We start from the raw sequence: 14,770 nt of genomic DNA, 5'->3' as shown, positions 1-14,770 counted from the left end.
ATATACAGATAGCAATAAAACCTGACAGGTGCTCTAAGCTCTATCCACTATATCCGTGCCTTTAGTTATACTTCAACTAGTACAGTAACTCATACTTAGCCATATTTGTAACACACAAACGAACTTTTGGTTCACCTAACTACACCCCCAATCAAACTTCGCGTTTCCCCAACACTTCTAAACTTTTGCCCCAGTCCACACTCCGTCCACAAAACGAAACAAACTTAGAGATAGCCGCGCGTCCCCGGCGCTGACCTGCCCGCGCACGCAACTTGTGTTAGTGCGCGGGATGCAGGGAGACGGGTCGCGTGACGTCACGACGCACCTCGGGGCCTCAGTGCAGCCCAGGGGAGGCGGGGGAGGAGAGCGGCTGAAAGGTGAGGATGTACAGGGGATGCTGAGGGGGTCTCAGAGCTCACCTGTGTAGTCTGTCAGTCCTTAGTTCGTTGTAAAGCCCGGACAATGCTGTACCCTGGGGGGAGGTAGCTGGACGTAGTTATGGCGGGAGGTTTGAATAGTTTAGTGGTAAGTTTGGTGTCACAGTGCCAGGGAGCCGTGTGACTGCTTGTTGCATTGCAGCTGAGACACTCCTGTGTTTACTGTGTGAGCTGACCTTCCTCACACACTAATGTGCACACTAAGACATGGCTTCTGACTTTCAGGGAGCTTACATAGAGCCTGCCCTGTCATCACACTGATACACCGGGGGAAGCTGGTATCTTACTGGGGTACTCTATGTGAGGGAAGCTGGCATCTTACTGGGGTACACTATGTGAGGGAAGCTGGCATCTTACTGGGGTACACTATGTGAGGGAAGCTGGCATCTTACTGGGGTACACTATGTGAGGGAAGCTGGCATCTTACTGGGGTACTCTATGTAAGGGAAGCTGGCATCTTACTGGGGTACACTATGTGAGGGAAGCTGGCATCTTACTGGGGTACACTATGTGAGGGAAGCTGGCATCTTACTGGGGTACACTATGTGAGGGAAGCTGGCATCTTACTGGGGTACACTATGTGAGGGAAGCTGGCATCTTACTGGGGTACACTATGTGAGGGAAGCTGGCATCTTACTGGGGTACACTATGTGAGGGAAGCTGGCATCTTACTGGGGTACACTATGTGAGGGAAGCTGGCATCTTACTGGGGTACACTATTAAGGGTAGCTGGCATCTTACTGTTGTACGCTATTGGGGGAGCTGGCATCTTACTGGGGTACACTGTGTGAGGGAAGCTGGCATCTTACTGGGGTACACTATGTGAGGGAAGCTGGCATCTTACTGGGGTACACTATGTGAGGGAAGCTGGCATCTTACTGGTTTACACTATGTGAGGTAAGCTGGCATCTTACTGGTGTACACTATTAAGGGTAGCTGGCATCTTACTGGTGTACGCTATTGGGGGAGCTGGCATCTTATTGGGGTGCACTGTGGGGGGAGCTGGCATCTTACTGGGGTACACTATGTGAGGGAAGCTGGCATCTTACTGGGGTTCACTATGTGAGGGAAGCTGGCATCTTACTGGGGCACACTGTGGGGGGAGCTGGCATCTTACTGGGGCACACTGTGGGGGGAGCTGGCATCTTACTGGGGCACACTGTGGGGGGAGCTGGCATCTTACTGGGGCACACTGTGGGGGGAGCTGGCATCTTACTGGGGCACACTGTGGGGGGAGCTGGCATCTTATTGGGGCGCACTGTGGGGGGAGCTGGCATCTTATTGGGGTGCACCATGTGGGAAAGCTGGCATCTTATTGGGGTGCACCATGTGGGAAAGCTGGCATCTTACTGGGGTACACTGTGATTGAAGCTGGCATCTTACTGGTTTACACTATGTGGGGAAAGCTGGCATCTTGGGTACAGTATGTGGGGGAAGGTGGCATCTTACTGGCATACACTGTGGGGGAAGCTGGCATCTTTCTGCGGTACACTACGTATACTCTCCCCAGTATTCAGGGAGGCACCCCTTTTGTCCTGTCCCCCTACAGAATGTATGAATCCATTGCTCTCTACTCTCCTTTTATTTGGATTCTAATCCCTCAGCGTTCATCGCTCCACCACAGCTGGCCTCTTTTTTTTTTTTTTTGTCTGTGGTATAGATCTTTAAAAAAAAATAATAAAAAAAAATTGTACAATTTACCTTCCAAAAGTGTTTGTATGACATTTAAACCTTTTTAGCCAGCTTGTGTTTTTTTTTTTTTTTTTTTTTTTTTTAACACGTGCTGCTAATATTGCCTCCACTTGCAAAAGAGAGTGAAATTTTTGCCCATTCTTTGCAAAATGGCCCAAGCTCTGTCAGATTGGATGGAGAGCATCTGTGAACAGTAATTTTCAAGTCTCTCCACAGATTCTAAATTGGATTTTGGTCTGGCCTTTGGGCCATTCTAACACATGAATATAATTTGATCTATACCCTTCAGTTGTAGCTCTGGTTATATGTTTAGGGTCGTTGTCCTACTGGAAGCTCAACCTCTTTTGCAGGTTAACAGGTTTTCTTCTAAGATTACCCTGTATTTGGCTCTGGCCATCTTCCCATCAACTCCAACCAGCTTCCCTGTCAAAGAATAGCATCCTACAACATGATGCTGCCACCACCATGTTTCACGGTGGGGATGGTGTGTTCAGGGTGATGTGCAGTGTTAGTTTTCCGCCAAAAAGTCCAATTTTGTTCTCATCTGACCAGAGCACCTTCTTCCACATGTTTGCTGTGTGCCCCAAATGGCTTCTCGCAAACTGCAAATGGGACTTATTATGGCTTTCTTTCAACAATGGCTTTCTTCTTGCCACTCTTCCGTAAAGGCCAGATTTGTGGAGTGAAGGACTAATGCCGCGTACACATGAGCGGACTTTCCGGCATACTTGGTCCGGTGGACCAGAGTCCGCCGGACAATCCGACCGTGTGTAGGCTCCGGCGGACTTTTCCGGTGGACTTTTTCCCAAAAGCCCGCCGGACCTAGATTTGAAACATGTTTTAAATCTTTCCGTCAGACTCAGTTTCTGGCGGAAAGACCGCTCGTCTGTATGCTGGTCCAACGGACCAGATACGACGCAAGGGTAGGGTATTGCATTTTGCGCTTGCTGCAATAGGAAAAACAAATTTTCCTATTGCGGTGAGCGCGGGGCATACCAGGCCTTTAGGTCTGGTATGGATTATAAAGGGAACCCCCTACGCCGAAAAAACGGCGTGGGGTCCCCCCTAAAATCCATACCAGACCCCAATCCGAGCACGCAGCCCGGCCGGTCTGGAAAGGGGGTGGGGACGAGCAAGCGCCCCCCCTCCTGATCTGTACCAGGCCGCATGCCCTCAACATGGGGGGTGGGTGCTTTGGGGGAGGGGGCGCCCTGCGGGGCCCCCCCACCCCAAAGCACCTTGTCCCCATGTTGATGAGGACAAGGGCCTCTTCCCGACAACCCTGGCCGTTGGTTGTCGGGGTCTGCGGGCGGGGGGCTTATCGGAATCCGGGAGCCCCCTATAATAAGAGGGCCCCCAGATCCCGGCCCCCCACCCTATGTGAATGAGTATGGGGTACATGGTACCCCTACCCATTCACCTAGGGAAAAAGCGTCAATAATAAAACACACTACACAGGTTTTTAAAATAATTTATTAAACAGCTCCGGGGGGGGTCTTCCTCTGGCTTCGGGGGTCCCTCCGGTTCCTCTTCTCCCGGTGTCCGGTTGCTTCTTTTCCGGCCTCTTCTCCCGGTGTTCCAGTTCTTCGGCCGACTCCTCCGCTCTTTTGCCAGCGGAGGTCCGGACTTCTGGGCTTCTTGTCTTCTTCCCTCTTCTCTTCTCCTCTCCAGATGTTGACACAATGCTCTCTCCGGCTGGACTGCTCTCTGAGCGCTCCGTTGTGACTTATATAGGCTGCGACCCTGCCCCCTTATGATGTCACAGTCCCTGGGCATGCTGGGACGGTGACGTTTTAAGGGGCGTGGTCAACATCACCCGATGACCACGCCCCCCAAAACGTCACAGTCGATGAAATCGGCAAGATTGACTTCCTTTTCTAGTCCCGTCGTACCTGAGTCACGTTCAGAATGAATGGACTTGTCCGTGTGTGGGCAAGTCCATTCATTCTGAAAGTCCGTCGGAAAGACGGGCGGACGTAGCCCGCCGGAAAGTCTCGTCGTGTTTGGGCAAGTCCGTCCGTTTTAAAGTCCGGCGCACCTGGCGGATAAAGTCCGTCGGAAAGTGTGCCGGACCAAGTATGCCAGAAAGTCCGATCGTGTATACGCGGCATAATAGTTGTCCTGTGGACAGATTCTCCCACCTGAGCTGTGGATCTCTGCAGCTTCTCCAGAGTTACCATGGGCCTCTTGGCTGCTTCTCTGATTAATGTTCTCCTTGCCCCGCCTGTCGGTTTAGGTGGGCGGCCATGTCTTAATAGGTATGCAATTGTGCCATACTCTTTCCATTTTCGAATGATGGATTGAACAGTGCTCCGTGCGATTTTGAAAGTTTCGGATATTTTTTTATAACCTAACCCTGCTTTAAACTTGTCGACAACTTTATCCCTGACCTGTCTGGTGTGTTTCTTGGCTTTCATGATGCTGTTTGTTCACTAAGGTTCGCTAAAAAACCTCTGAGGGCTTCACAGAACAGCTGTATTTATACTGAGATTAAATTACGCACTGGTGGTCTCTATTTACTAGGGTTGTCCCGATACCACTTTTTTAGGACCGAGTACAAGTACCGATACTTTTTTGTCAAGTACTCGCCGATACCGATTATTATTTTATTATTTTTTTTTTTTTAACAGTGCTTTCTTTTTTTTTCGGGAGGGGGGAACGGTGTATGTGTGTGTGTTTTTTTTACAATTTTTATTTTTTACAATAATATTTTTTTTTATTCTTTATTGCAATATGTGTTTTTTTTTTTTTTTTTATCGGCCCTGTTGGGGGGCTTTGGTGAGATATCAGGGGTCTTAACAGACCTCTGATATCTCCCCCTTGAGACAGAGAAAGAGACCAAGGATAGAGATTCCCCAGTCCCTTTCTCTGCAGCCTCAGCTGCACTGAGAATGAATGGAGAGAAGACAGCGGCTCCTCTCCATTCATAAACTGACACATCGTAATCACAAGAGATTACAATGTTTCAGTTATGTGAATAAACAGAGTCAGCTGACTCTGTCTGTTCACAAAGGGAGGAGAAGAACAGCAGAACGGAGGGGACAGCGGAGAGGCACAGCAGAACGGAGGGGACAGAGAAGGAAAGGAGGACAGCAGAACGGAAGGGGACAGCGGAGAGGCACAGCAGAACGGAGGGGACAGAGAAGGAAAGGAGGACAGCAGAACGGAAGGGGACAGCGGAGAGGCACAGCAGAACGTAGGGGGACAGCGGAGAGGCACAGCAGAACGTAGGGGGACAGCGGAGAGGCACAGCAGAACGTAGGGGGACAGCGGAGAGGCACAGCAGAACGTAGGGGGACAGCGGAGAGGCACAGCAGAACGTAGGGGGACAGCGGAGAGGCACAGCAGAACGTAGGGGGACAGCGGAGAGGCACAGCAGAACGTAGGGGGACAGCGGAGAGGCACAGCAGAACGTAGGGGGACAGCGGAGAGGCACAGCAGAACGTAGGGGGACAGCGGAGAGGCACAGCAGAACGGAGGGGGACAGCGGAGAGGCACAGCAGAACGGAGGGGGACAGCGGAGAGGCACAGCAGAACGGAGGGGGACAGCGGAGAGGCACAGCAGAACGGAGGGGGACAGCGGAGAGGCACAGCAGAACGGAGGGGGACAGCGGAGAGGCACAGCAGAACGGAGGGGGACAGCGGAGAGGCACAGCAGAACGGAGGGGGACAGCGGAGAGGCACAGCAGAACGGAGGGGGACAGCGGAGAGGCACAGCAGAACGGAGGGGGACAGCGGAGAGGCACAGCAGAACGGAGGGGGACAGCGGAGAGGCACAGCAGAACGGAGGGGGACAGCGGAGAGGCACAGCAGAACGGAGGGGGACAGCGGAGAGGCACAGCAGAACGGAGGGGGACAGAGAAGGAGAGCGGAACGGAGGGGGACAGCGGAGAGGCACAGCAGAACGGAGGGGACAGCGGAGGGGGACAGAGAAGGAGAGAGAGGAATGGCGTAATGTAGGGGGACAGCGGAGGGTGACAGCGGAGGGGGACAGAGGAACGGAGGGGGCATGGAGGAGGATGCAGTGACAGTCAGCGGTGACCGATCACCGCTGTATGTCACTAAAGCCGCAGGGGGAGAAGCTTGTAACTCCCCCACGCGCCGATCACAGCTGACTTCCAGGTATCGGGGGAAGCATCGGGAGCATTTGCCCGAGTACAAGTACTTGGGCAAATGCTCGGTATCCGTGCTGATACCGATACTAGTATCGGGACAACCCTACTATTTACCAATTCTGAAGGCAATTGACTCCACTAGATTTTAGTTACTGGTATCAGAGTAAAGGGGGCTGAATACAAATGCATGCCACACTTTTCACATATTTATTTGTAAAATGTGCCACTTTGTGTTGGTCTATCACATAAAATCACAATAAAATACATTTGTATAGCAAAAAAAAAAAAAATCCCAGCGGTGATAAAATACCAGTGAGTGAAAAAAATAACAATTTCGTATGGGTACAGTGTAGTATGACCGCGCAGTTATTCAAAGTGCGACAGCGCTGAAAGCTGAACATTGGCCTGGGCAGGAAGGGGGTGAAATTGCCCAGTAAGCAAGTGGTTGTAAAGGCTGAAGGATTTTTACCTTTATGCATGAAGATAAAAAGCCTTCAGTGTACAGCTCCCCCCCTCAGCCTCCCTAATACTCCCAATCACAGTGTGTAAACAGGTAGTCCTGGTAAACGGCTTTCCTCAGTCTGCACTGACAGGGAGAGCCGGTCAGTGGCTCTCCTTTCTGAGGGGGGGGTGGGGGGTGGGGGTCTGCGCTGATAATCTGCACATTAATTCAGCTCAGCCCCATCAGCGGTACCCACCACATCTGCAATCAGTGCCCATCACAGATGCTAATCAGTACCTCATCAGTGCCATCTACTAGTACCCATCAGTGCTGCATTTTAGTGCCTCCTCATCAGTGCCACCTTATCAGCACCCAACAGTTCCGCCTTGTCAGTGCAGCCTCATCCGTGCCCTTCAGTGAAGGAGAAAACAAAATTTTATAACGAAGAAAAACTTTTTTTTTTTTTTCAAATATTTTGGACTTTCTTCGTTTTAGCAAAAAATAAAAACCCCAGTAGTTATCACATACCACCAAAAGAAAGCACTGTTTGTGGGAAGAAAATTTTAAAAATGTAGTTTGAGTACAATGTGCATGACCGTGCAATTGTCATTCAAAGTGTGACAGAGCTGAAAATTTTCCTGGGCAGGAAGGCGGGAACTGCCCTGTATTGAAGTAGTTAAAGCGGACGTTCCACTTTTGGGTGGAACTCTGCTTTAAGTATGTATTGGGGAAGGGAGGGGCTGCATAGAATGCATGAAGGTAAAACGCCTTTAGAACCACTTTGAGTAATTATATCCCCTTCCCACCGAGCGTACGCAGATGTGCATACTCTGCTTTCCAGGGTTATACCGGGATGATGCCCGCAGCTGCAGGCATCATCCCGGTACCGTTGTTTAGAGCGGGCGATCGGCTATCCGAGTATAACAACCGATGCGGCTAAAAGCCGCCCGGCTGTTATACCGGAGGAGCGGGAGGGGACGTCCCCCACTCCTGCCACTCTTACCGGGCCTCCCGTTCCATCGGGAGGCCCGATGACCAATCGGCCGTCTCCGGTGGCTGGGGGCGGGCTGGAACGAAGCCGTGGGCAGCTTCTTTCCAGCCTCCTAATAGTAAACACGGAAGCGACGTCATGATGTCACTTCCCGTTTACTCGGCTGCCAATGGCGCCAGTTTAAAAAAAAACACACAGTATTCAGAATCGCTGTGCAAACGAAGGATCCCTCCATAAAGGGTACCTGTCACCACCTATTACTGTCACAAAGGATGTTTACATTCCTTGTGACAGCAATAAAAGTCATCAAAAAAAAAATTTTTTTTTAACCACTTGCTGCCCGCCCACTGTCATATGACGGCGGGACGGTGCAGATGATATCCTGGGCCGCCGTCATATGACGGCGCTGCCTTCCAGGATCCATAGGGGACGCGCGCGCTGCATCGCTCAGGTCCCGGTGCTTGGCCTGTCAGATGGGAGGAGACCGATGGTGTGTTCCTTGTACAGAGGAACACCGATCGGTCTCCTCCCCTTGTGAATCCCCTCCCCCCACAGTTAGAATCACTCCTTAGGAACACATTTAACCCTACGGCGCCCCCTCCTGGTTAACACCTTCATTGCCAGTCACATTTATACAGTAATCAATTCATTTTTATAGCACGGATCGCTGTATAAATGTGAATGGTCCCAAAAATGTGTCAAAATTGTCCGATGTGTCCCTCGCAATATCGCAGTCACGATAAAAATCGCAGATCGCCGCCATTACTAGTAAAAAAAAAAAAAAAATAATAAAAATGCTATAAATCTAGCCCCTTATTTTGTAGACGCTATAACTTTTGCGCAAACCAATAAATATACGCTTATTGCGATATTTTTTATCAAAAATATGTAGAAGAATATGTATCGGCCTAAACTGAGGGAAAAATTTGTTTAAAAAAAAATAATAAATTGGATATTTATTATAGCAAAAAGTAAAAAATATAGTGTTTTTTTCAAACTTGTCACTCTTGTTTTGTTTATAGCGCAAGAGATAAAAACCGCAGGGGTGATCAAATACCACCAAAAGAAAGCTCTATTAGTGGGGAAAAAATGATAAAAATTTCATTTGGGTACAGTGTTGCATGACCGCGCAATTGTTATTCAAAGTGTGACAGCGCTTAAAGCTGAAAATTGGCTTGGGCAGGAAGGGGGTGAAAATTCCCTGTATGGAAGTGGTTAAACACAATTTATAAATATAAAAATGAATAAAATAAATAAGGGGAAAAAATTTTTTTTTAAAGCGCTCCCATCCCCGCGAGCTCGCGCAGCAAACGCTGTAACTCTAACCTGGTAACCGTAAAAATTTTTTAAAGCGTCGCCTATGGAAATTCTTAGGTACCGTAGATTGTCGCCATTCCACGAGTGCGTGCAATTATAAAGCATGACATGTTTGGTATCCATTTACTCGGCATAACATCATCTTTCACATTATACTAAAAAATTGGGGTAACTTTACTGTTTGGATTTTTTAAAATTCATGAAAGTGTCCCTTTTCCCAAAAAATTTGATGCTAGTTTCAAATTGAAAGTGAAGAGCGTACTCACCATCAGAAATTTTTCTGACAGAATTCAACATCAGAAGTGGTTTAATGTGTTGAATTGTTTTGTTGTGTTCTTTCATTTCTGAGCATGCCTAGTCTTGCTCTTCAGATTTTTTTTGTCAGAAAACCGTATTAATGAAATAAAAATATGGATGTTGTGGTCACATCAGACAAAAATTTTCAAGCCTGCACATCTAGTTTTTGTCTGCTGAAAATTCATAATCGGCTGTCAAAAGCAGCATTCTAACGATCGGATAATCGGCAGATCGTTCATCGGACTAAGTTATCTTCAGATTTTCTGACCGTGTGTATGGGCCTTTACTGAGGATCCCTGTTCTGCAATGGGGAAAAGCTTGATGTCTGCTTACATTACAGGGTTTGCTACTGTGATTGCTGTGATTACTTCACTGAACAAAAGATGCACTGACCTACAATAGACTGCATTACAATGACCAGTTATAGGGGGCTTAAAGCATTTTGGGTGCATGTTTACTTGACAATTACTTATAAGGGCGGTTGGGGGAGTCTCGTCATGTTCTGGTGATTTAGCTTTCAAGATCTACTGTTGGTATGGAGCTGCATAAAGCCAAAACTTGCTGGACCCAAGGAAATAGTATTGTGTTGTGACTATTTATTTATGTAGGCAGTAATGCAGGGAAATTGCCTTTCTATGAATTGCATGTCATCCTAGAGTTTTCCAGGATTTGTATTTAATAGTTCTCATTATTATCCTTCATATGTAGGAATAACCATGCAGGACAGCATCAGACTTGCTTCAGCTGGTGATGATATTAAAATATGGGATTCGTCATCCATGACACTGGTAGAGCAATTCAATCCCCACAGTACATCACATCCCGTATCTTCGCTGTGTTGGAGCAGAAACAGTATCCTTTGACGTGTGCAGGCTGTTACACTACCTTTTTTTTTTTTTTTTTTTTTTTTTGTGGTTCATTTGTTTATTTTTCTAAAATGTAACAAACTTTGAGCTGTAATACAAAGCACAATATGTAATGTCTGAATATAATTATTATATTTATGTTGGTTTATCTATTTTCCTCTTTTAAACCAATTATATTGCCTATGTTTACACACACAGAGGTTACTTTACTAATATACCGCAAGCACATTTGCTCTAGATCTGAGGGGGAGCTCTGCTGATTTCTATTGTAAAATCATGTACAAGCAAAAATACAGTTTTTACTTTTCCTTGCATGTGATAGAGTATTCTTTGCAAAGTGAAGCTTTACCTCATTTACGAAGCTCTGGAGCAAGTGCATTTGCAGTGCACAGTATATTTGCCTTTAGTAAATCAAGCCCAATGTACTTTTAGCCTTGTCCAGTCACTGTTTTATTTGGTTGTGCGTGGCCATATTCACTTGTATGCATTTCTTTTGGCATATTGGCAGAGAAGTTCTATTTCTATTGATGCCTGTTTTATTGCAATTTTTTTTTTTTTGCTGTCATGCGACTAGAGATAAAATGTATATTTTAGATGTATAACAATCTTTTTATTAATGCTTTTTGTGTTACATGTAAATAAAATATTTGTTTATTTCATATTTACAGTTGCAATTAGCAGGTGGAGCCGTGTTTTTGCCAAGCTGGCAGAACATCAAGGCCCTCTTACTGGACAGGGGGACTGGTGGTTAGTTGTTGTGGTTTATGCCCTAATGCAAGAGTTTAAGATCTTCATAGCAAAGTCAAAGGGGTACGCTGGAGGCATTTCTGGATAAGAGGTTTTTATCTGCATGCACCTTCTTGTGCTTGCTATTAGGCAGGACTTTTTGATGGCCATAGTGGAGGAATGATTCAGTTTAAGCTGGTTACACATAAACCAGTTTTACTTTTAAGATTTTATCTGTCGGTTTAGCAAAATCTAGTATATAGTGCAAGTGCCTCCTTGATTGGATTGCTGCACAATTGGGGGTAAATCGTACGGTCAGTTTGTAAAACTTGGTCCAGCTGCATGATTTCCAGAAAGGCCGGTAAAACTATGAAGGTGTGGACAGAAAATAAAACTTTCAGATCTGCTGTATATCAACCAAGTAGCCATAAAACCTGATTTTTATTTTATATAAATGGCCAAGTCTTTTAGTGTGTTGGTCCTACCCTGTTAGTTGCACAATGCTGTGGACTTTGAAGGTCACCCACAACAGCAATGGATCAATAGCAACATGTGCCTAGGCAGCTTTGGCAACTTGATTTGGTGTACAGAGCACCCTCAATATTAGGAGTACTGGGGTCTTACATGGTTGCCCTTAAAGCGGGGTTCCCATTTAAAAAAAAAAAAAAAAAATTAAAAGTCAGCAGCTACAAATACTGCAGCTGCTGACTTTTAATTGGACACTTGCCTGTCTCAGGGTCCAGCGATGCGGGGGATCGAAGCCCCGCTCGTCCCCCCCCTCCGCTCGGCGGCGCCTGGGGCATTTCAACTGTGGGCGTCCGGCTGTGGCCTCACAGCTGGGCACCCACTGCGCATGCGAGAGCCGCGCGCCGTCACTGGCCCCGCAATCATCTGGGACCGGTCACGTGTCTAAGATGATTGACAAGAGGGAGGGTGGAGAGGTGATCCCCCTTCCTGCGCCATGGGAAGTGACGTCAGGAGGCAGACTACGAGGGACCCCCTAGCAACAGGCATTTAAAGGTGAGTAAAAAAAAAAAAATTTCTCAATGTTTTTTTTTTATTTTTTTTTGGGGGGTGGAACTCTACTTTAAGCATGCAGGCAATAACAAGTGTCTGTTGGTGTGTTTCTTTTGCTGTTTGTACTTAAACTCCAGATTCAGCAAAAAAGCAATAAATATTTGCATAAGTAATATTTGCAAATATTTTGTAGTAAAAATTATTTCTGCCAGCTGAGATAAAAAAAAGCCCTCACGGAAATGCCACCTAATTCTGAACCTCAAGCATGTGAATGTAGCTGTTGGATACAAGAAATTCGAAATGGAATTGATGTATTCCGCAAAGGAAATGTCTTCAGGAGTATTTGTGGTTACCCTGGATTTGAGGGATGCATATCTCCACACACCAATCAGAGAAATGTCCCAAAAATTCCTTGAATTTGCGGTGAAGGGCCTGGGTGAAACCCTCTATTTTCAGTTCAATGCACTCCCGTTCGGCCTGTCCTTTGCGCCATGTATTTTCACCAGGCGGAGGCTGTTCGAGATGTAAGATCAAAAGGAATCGCACAAGTGGACCTTTTTGCATCCCATGGGAACATAAAAAGAAAGCAAAGAACTATTTATCTCTACAGAAAGACAGGAACAGTTTGGAGTAGACGCTTTATCACAACCTTTGGGAAGGAGAGCTAATGTATGATTTTTCCCTTGTTTTTTGGCTAACACCAAGAATCATTCAGAAGAAAAAATCGTCTGGCATAAAAGTGATACTAATTGCACTTTTCTGTGCAATTAGGCATATTTCATGGGGCTGCACAAACTGAGCATTGCAAAACCCTTGAAGTTGCCATGCAAGCCATACATCATACATCAGTGATGCATCGGTCTATAGACCAACTTTCTCTGACAGCCTGGCTTCTGAAAGGGAGTTACTAAACTACCCAAACCAATTTCTTCACTGATCTTCAGTCCCTGGTGCCGGCATGTTAATTGTGGGCATCCGCCTGTGCCTGCCCATTGTACATGCATGAGTCGCGCTGCTCCCTATGAGTGGTCCCGCAACTTTCTGGGACCTGCTGCGGCCATGGGCAGGAGGGAGGGATTGCCTAGGCAATTTATGTGAGAGCAGGTTCCTGTCAAGAGTAATTTTTTATCTAAAATATTGTTTTGATAAACATTTGTGCAGCTAGCACGGGATGTACAAAATCGGTAGTGCCATCTGTTTGTTTTTTTTTTTTTTCTCTTCTGTTGGTCATGAGCTTCACAAAATGTATGGTTTGGTGGGGTCAGGGGATTTACAGACTCTAAACACTAGAAGTGAAAAATTGCAAAAATGGTATTGCCACCAGAGATGCAAAATGAAGAGCAGGGCCCGACAGCAAAAGAGGAACCATCCAAAAAAATTCATGTGGTGGTGTGGAGCCTGCAGTAACTTTGGGTCACTTGACTGTGCTTTCATCCCTTATTTCGTTTTTTTTGCAAAGCAAACTCTTCTTTTCACAGGAATCCAAAATCCCAAAGCAGCCAACAGAGCAATACACCAGTGGTTCTCAACCCTCTAGTGCCGTGACCCCTTGATAAAATTTCCCAAGTTGTGGGGACCCCTAACAGTAAAATTATTTTCGTAGCATGGGTTGTCAGCACCCAAGGCAAGACATGTAATTTGTGCCCCGGCCCCCTAACAAACAGACATTTAGTGCTCCCTGAGTCCCTTCCACTTGTACAGTATTAAAACCCCTTATGGTACATTTTAGGATGTACTACTCTCTCTTTGTTCTCCTTTCTTTCCCTTTTATCTCTCTCTATCCTAATTTCTTGTTTTTTTCCCCATCCCTCTCTAGCCATCTTTTTCTTATTCTTTCTCTCCCTTTTTCTTTGTTCCTCCCCCTCTTTTCCTATCCCTTCCATGTATTCTCTAATTTTATTCCTTCTCTTACGCCTTGGGGGGTGGGGGGATTGGGATGAGTGGCAGTGCTGGGGGGAGTTCTGATCAGCCAACTTAGGTGCTCGTGATCAAGGTCATCTGCTGATCTGAGAACTGTAGTGGGGACTTTTAATGGCAACTCTAATCACAGGTAGTGTTACTCACTGTGTCTCCGGCTTCACTGTGTCTCCAGCTCTGTGGTGTCTCGTAGCAGTGACACCTATGCCAAAATCAGGGTCTCCTCCAGCCCCTCCCACTTTACATTTCTCACCAGTCAGCTGACCTCTAGTCTCTGCCCCCCACCAATGCCGTGAACTGAATGAGCGGCTGGGAAGAGGTTGAATGGGCAGCTGCGGGCTCCAGGAACAGCCCAGCTGGGCTCCCACAGGCTCCAGGGTCAGCCCTGCTGGGCGGCGGCAAAAAGGCTGGGAGAGCGGTGCGGGCTTCAGGAACAGCCCAGGATTTGGTGACCCCTGGCAAATCGTCATTTGACCCCCGAGGGGGTCCCGACCCCCAGGTTGAGAACCACTGCAATACACACATTTATCACCATGCTTTACAAAAGTGCATTTTGTTTTTATTCATTGATATTTTTTTTTCTTCCAAGCAGCGGTATGATCATAACCTGTTTCACCTGTTGTCTGGAGTTGCTCTGAAAGTGGACTTGTGCTGTATTTAAAAGTTGCATACAGCTGATCTGGTGAAAGGCAGAAACCTAGAGGTGCTTACATGTACCTTTTTAAATATTTTACATAGCACTCCACGAGTCCTTAAATTGAGGTGCAGATTTATAAATGGACTTATTTTTGTCTGATACAGTACATTTATTTTGGACTGCCTAGTGCAGTGTGCCTCAATGCACAAAAATGCGTGTTCTGTGCCAGACTACATTATGTGTGAATTGATCCTTATAGCAGAGCTAATGTTAAGAGGAAACTTACGAGCAGGCGCTTTCTTTTATTGCAGAAGAT

General features: G+C 46.8%; 1 protein-coding gene across 1 annotated transcript in view; it reads left to right on the top strand.

Annotated features, from left to right (window-relative positions):
* The first annotated feature begins 238 nt into the window (after window positions 1-238).
* Window positions 239-14,770, top strand: part of NEDD1 (NEDD1 gamma-tubulin ring complex targeting factor) — a 149,674-nt gene continuing 135,142 nt past the window's right edge. Inside the window, exons 1-2 of the mRNA XM_073620264.1 lie at window positions 239-377; window positions 10,000-10,143. Coding sequence (XP_073476365.1) covers window positions 290-377; window positions 10,000-10,143 — 232 coding nt within the window. The 5' untranslated portion in view covers window positions 239-289. The remainder of the gene's footprint in view (window positions 378-9,999; window positions 10,144-14,770) is intronic.

Source organism: Aquarana catesbeiana, linkage group LG03 (genome assembly GCF_042186555.1).
Source record: "Aquarana catesbeiana isolate 2022-GZ linkage group LG03, ASM4218655v1, whole genome shotgun sequence".
NCBI lineage: Eukaryota > Metazoa > Chordata > Amphibia > Anura > Ranidae > Aquarana > Aquarana catesbeiana.
Note: the sequence above shows the minus strand (reverse complement) of the source record. Positions and strands in the feature narration are given on the sequence as shown.